This window comes from Citrus clementina, unplaced genomic scaffold (assembly GCF_000493195.1).
Source record: "Citrus clementina cultivar Clemenules unplaced genomic scaffold, Citrus_clementina_v1.0 scaffold_4, whole genome shotgun sequence".
NCBI lineage: Eukaryota > Viridiplantae > Streptophyta > Magnoliopsida > Sapindales > Rutaceae > Citrus > Citrus x clementina.
The window spans coordinates 4,292,309-4,297,699 of record NW_006262274.1 but is presented as its reverse complement, the minus strand read 5'-3'; the positions used below and the strand labels follow the sequence as shown (position 1 = coordinate 4,297,699).

Below are 5,391 nucleotides of genomic sequence, written 5' to 3'. Positions count from 1 at the left end.
ATTAAGTTTATTTTATTTATACAATAAAAAGTCATAATAACTTTTAAAATTATTACATATTACCATACTTTCTCTTTTTTTTTAATCACAACACCTCAATACCAAATATAGTGATAATTTATATTTAATAATTGAATATTGACTTATTTTTTTGTCATAGATGTCTCACCATAACTTTATCATATTTCTAGTATGTTACTGATACTAAATAAACTCCTTACACATGTTTAGCTTTTCTAATTGCACTACTAGAAAAATGGGCTACCATGACAGAGAATATCTGTCATCCGACCCTGTTTATGACAGAGTTTCTATCTGTCATTGTAGCCCCTCTCACAAACTTGTGACAGTAATTTATCTATCATAGGTATATGTGACAGCTTATATCTATCACAAATGTGTCACAACAAAAGCAACGTCATTTTAATATTTTAGTGGTAAATTTTTTTTATTGTGAAAAATCTTTTGGCGGGTATTATTAATTCAATTTTAAATTATGGCGCGTAATTATGTGTCACAACTTTATGATTCTAATATGGTGTCACGATGTGATTTTTTTTAAAATAATAATATTATTAAAAGAATTTTTTTTAAATCATAAATTTGTAATATTTTAAATAATATTAATATTTTTAATAATAATAATAATATTATTATTTTATAATTTTATAAATTCCATTGAAATTTAAAAATTACAATATGTATAAAATCAATACATCCAAATTATCTCAACAATATTATCAAAACATCACTAAATCATCACTTGAAATAACCATAACATTGTCAAAACATCATCTATTCAATTATCACAAATCTACATCCCAACACTACCATCTGGATCATTACCAGCATACAAAAACATCACAACACTATATATCATCTGAAACACTACCAGGCTGATCAAGATTCACTACTATACTTAAGACTTTATCAAACAATATAGCATACAAATTTCACTACCACTTAGACTTTATCAAGATTCACTATCATCTGGAACAATACCAGCATACAAAATTCACTGCCACTTAAGACTTTATCAAACAATATCATCATCAACTCCACTGCTCATACTATCAGCTTAGACACAAAGGAAGCATACTCGAGACGCACTTCATCAAGCTCACTTTGAGTGTATTCACATTTCCCTTTAAACTGTGAAATGATGATCACATGTTAGACTAAAGTAAACTATATATAGTTAAAAGTATTAAGTGAAGAAATCCGACAATGCATCTGAAAGAATGTGTACTTACATCATGGAGAAGTAAACTCGGGTCTGCAATTATGTCTTTCATAAACCTCAGCACATAGTATCCACACTCAGTACTCCCTGGTTGATTTGGGGACTATATCATCAACAAAATAATCATTAATACATATGCATATGAATTCTTTCAAGTGATTAAATATTAACAAGTCATGCGCTGCCAAAAAAAAAGAAGAAAAAAGAAAGTCATGATTGTTTACCAAAACTTTTGTGATCTGTGGTTTCACCCTTTTTTTACCAGTCACCGCAACATGCATTGATATCCCACTACATTATAATACATGCAGTAAGTAAATAAACATGATACATAAAATTATATTAAAAATACAATATCACCATACTTGGTAACTATGTCCTTCAGGTCACTGTCGTCACCCAAATCGTTGTTCGTAGAATCCAGATAAAACGCTTGCTTTGTCGTCATATCAATTACAATCAACACCCAATGGAAACTATTACACAAAGAAATTGAAATTATGAATCAATTTTAGTAAATGATCATCAATATAAAGTAAATAGAACTGTACCCATGGTTATATGGCATGAAAATCATTTGCCCTTTGTTTGCTTTGTTCAACCGTTCGGCAATAAATTGTGCTCTTTTTACCCTTGTAGCAAAGGCATCCTTATCATGGGCTGATGATACGAGTCCTGTGTGTATGAACCCAAATGGTCTACCCACTATATCATTCGCCATGTGTGCATGCAACATCCTGATGCAATTAAGATGATGAAATAGTGAGAATGTTGCCAATAAAAAATATCACTATAAAAAAAAGAAACCAGAGAAAGGAAGTAATAAACTAAAAATTGAAAATAAACTAGTAATTATGATTTTGTAAACTTACGCGATGTATAGATGCATATGATTTGCTCCTAGCTCTTTCATCGAAATCAATGCTTGACATTCATCGAGACCAATATGTGCTTTAGTTGGATGCTTGTATACCTCTTCATCCAACTGATAAGGTACATAATAACCCATTTGAGCCAACTTCTTTTCACAAAGATTTGCAAATATTACAAGCCCAGGCACCCGGTTCATATGCACAATATGATAATTCCTTGTTCTTCTTCTTGACAGTGGCTTCTCTTGAGGCTTTTTTGGTGATGTCTTCTTCTTTGGACTACATGGTTTGTCTCTTGGACAATCAAGAGTCATTCTTGGTTTCTTGTGAGGCTTCATTGGTGATTCCTTCTTCTTTCTTGGTGATTGCCTTTTCTTCATCACTTGCTGCTTTGGTGATTCTTGTTTCTTCCTTGGTGATTGCCTTTTCGTTGGAGTTTCTGGTTTGTCTCCAGGACAATCAGCAGTCACTTGCTTCTTTGGTGACTCATTCCTCTTCCTAGGTGATTGCCTTTTCTTTGTCAACGTTTCGTGCTTCTTCTTTGCAGGTGATCCATTCCTTGTCATGCCGATTGACTGACAAGCCAAAAAAAAAAAAAAAAAGGTTTGTTATTACGGTTTTGACTACGGCTAAAATTGTCTAAAATCCAATGTTTAAGTCATTTTTTAACTTGACTGTGCACAACAATCTGTATCATACCTTGTCCTCATTACGAGCAGTCATTTCTTCAGCTTCATCTTCAATTGTTTGCTCATCTAATGGAAAGTTTGAGCTTCCAACATCTGAATGTCGAGGTTGCTTTTTAATCTTCTTCTTCAGATCACTCAACTCTGCTTCTTGCTTATCTAACCTCTCTAGTATGTTTAGTCGCTCTTGTCGCATCTGAAATGAATTGTTTGGAGTGTCAAAGTACATCTTAGGCGATATAAATTTCCCAACACCCTGCATATGTCCAGAAGTGGCAGGCCTTCCAATTGAACGTGCAAGAATATCATTTCTTGCATCAGCTTTAAATTCTCCTTTTTTAGCTTTCTCTTCCAGTACATCCTAATTGCATAATAATCATATTGATGAATATCAATTTTTTTCCAACAGAACCTACTTAAAAAAAAAACCTTGCTATTACTTACAATCTTCTTCACAACTGAATCAACATCAGGATCATATTCACCGTTTTTCATCTTCCTAGCACGCTTCCATGCTACACTCCTGTCAACTTCAGTTTCGACAAGTCCAGTTTCCGAGCACTATAGTTTAAAAAAATAATAATATCACAGCTGGTATGCATCCTTAACTAACCATGAATTGCAAGCAGTAAATTAAAACAAAAGGTTTGCCAATTTATCATCATCAAACCAACCATCTTTATACCAATAGCTATACAAGAATGGTCAAGTTAGTATCATAGTACTTACAATTTCATCAAGCAATCCAGCATATCCTTTTCTACTTAAACGATGGTTCCACTTGTTGTTAGCTCTCTTATTTTGCTGTTGACGCCTAATTCTCTACATAAAACAATCCATAATTAGATTTAAAGATGGTTTTATGAAATGTCTAAATGTTTAACATTTAAAATTATTCACCTCAAACTCAGTGGACAATCTAGAATTCACAAATTTATCCCAAACATTTTGAGGAATATGACTGTACTGAAAAGGTGGCCGCTTCAGCCTTTTACGATTGTGCTTGTGTGGCAAGATATACTTTGTGGTGAGCAAGTACTTGAAGTTTCTGAATGCACTACCAAGTGCTTGGAAAACTTGCTTCTTACTATTTGGATGAACAATAAAACGTTCCTGAGAAAAATACATAGCATAATGATCAAATAGTTTAACATATACATTATTCAATTCTGATATATAAATATAAATAATCATTTTACCTTAATAAACTCCCACAAACGGCTTTTTAAATCTGGAGTAATCTTTCTCCATTCTTGGTTAATATCTAGAATAGAAGTACGGCCCAACAGCCCAATAAAGCTTGCTAATTCAGTAGCTTCAGGGCCAACAGGTACACCGAGCCCATTGTACCTCACTACAAGCTTCCCGCCACTCATCCTCATCCTGCCAGAGTTTTTAGTTGGTCCTCTCACAGTGGAACTGCTCTTCGGAACATCATTTTCATCCTCTGAATTAGGAAACTCATCAGGAACCTCCTCATCCCTTGAATTATCTTCATTAGGAACCTCTTCATTACCCAAATAATCAATACTTTCCTCGTTAGAGAGTTCATCAGCAAGTCCTTTTCCTTTATCCATAAGGTTGCTCCTGCAATAAATGCACATTTAGTATTAGAACATTATATAACATATAAATAATGTCAAAAAAGTTAATCTAAAGTCAATACAAGGAAAATATAATAATAAAAGATAACGTAACACAAAACTATTATAAGACATACAAGCAGTAAATGCCATCAGCTTTTTCAAGCATCAATCCAGATGCCATGCTTGCCATCTCTTGCATATCTGTCCGCGTAATTTAAATTTTCAATATTTGGTAACCCATTGGTCAGAGGGTTGTGTTCCATCATGATATCTATATCCTCAGCACTTGTCTTCTTTGGAACACATCTACGATGTATATGACTTACAACTGACCATCTTTTATCAAGTTGATCAGTGACATAAAAGACTTGTGTTGCTTGTGAAGCCAATATAAATGGGTCTGATTTATGACCCAGGCGATTTAAGTCCACTAAAGTGAAGCCAAATTCATCAATTTTAATACCCCCATTATTTTGAACCCAATCACACTTGAACAAAGGGATTCTAAACATATGGTAGTCAAGGTCCCATATGTCGTTAATAACTCCATAGTAAGACATGTCACCAAGAATAGGGTTTTTGTCTTTGGCACTTGCTACTTGTAAAGTTACTGCAATAAGACTAACTCCACTATTTTGATGAACTCGTTGTTCGTCTCATTCCCGAGTATGGAAACGATACCCATTGATGTCATATCCTGGGTGCTTAACTACAAAAGGACGGGGTCCTTGAGATAACCACCTCAAGATGTTCGAGACATCTTCATCATCATCTATCATCTCATATACCTACATAATAATAATCGTAATGAATGAATTATTGTATAAACATGACAATAACTTTACTAAAAAGAATATATAATGGAACATCTATTATTAACCTTCTTATTAAGCCAAGTTGAAAAGGTGCGGTTGTGCTCATTGCTCAACCATCTCTCATTCTTGGCTTTTTGTGAATGATGACCCTTTAGCCATTGAATGTGCTCACTACATATTTGACATTTA

General features: G+C 33.5%; 1 protein-coding gene across 1 annotated transcript; it reads right to left on the bottom strand.

Moving 5' to 3' along the window:
- Positions 1-963: 963 nt before the first annotated feature.
- Positions 964-4,586, bottom strand: LOC112098988. Its single transcript, XM_024186075.1, has 13 exons — positions 4,522-4,586; positions 4,001-4,388; positions 3,702-3,914; positions 3,531-3,623; positions 3,246-3,362; positions 2,815-3,162; positions 2,116-2,690; positions 1,795-1,980; positions 1,609-1,719; positions 1,468-1,534; positions 1,254-1,346; positions 1,072-1,152; positions 964-990 (listed from the first exon to the last, which is right to left on the bottom strand). Exons 1-13 carry the CDS (start codon positions 4,584-4,586, stop codon positions 964-966), a joined length of 2,364 nt encoding a protein of 787 aa, XP_024041843.1.
- Between the last annotated feature and the right edge of the window lie 805 nt (positions 4,587-5,391).

Bases quoted from the DNA above. Each gene is read 5' to 3' on its own strand.
- LOC112098988 (XM_024186075.1), bottom strand. From the start codon at position 4,586: ATGCAAGAGATGGCAAGCATGGCATCTGGATTGATGCTTGAAAAAGCT. The intron at 3,163-3,245 runs GTAAGTAATAGC...TTATGCAATTAG, and splicing joins ATTCAGTTGTGAAGAAGATT to GATGTACTGGAAGAGAAAGC. The intron at 1,720-1,794 runs GTACAGTTCTAT...TTTGTGTAATAG, and splicing joins TTCATGCCATATAACCATGG to TTTCCATTGGGTGTTGATTG.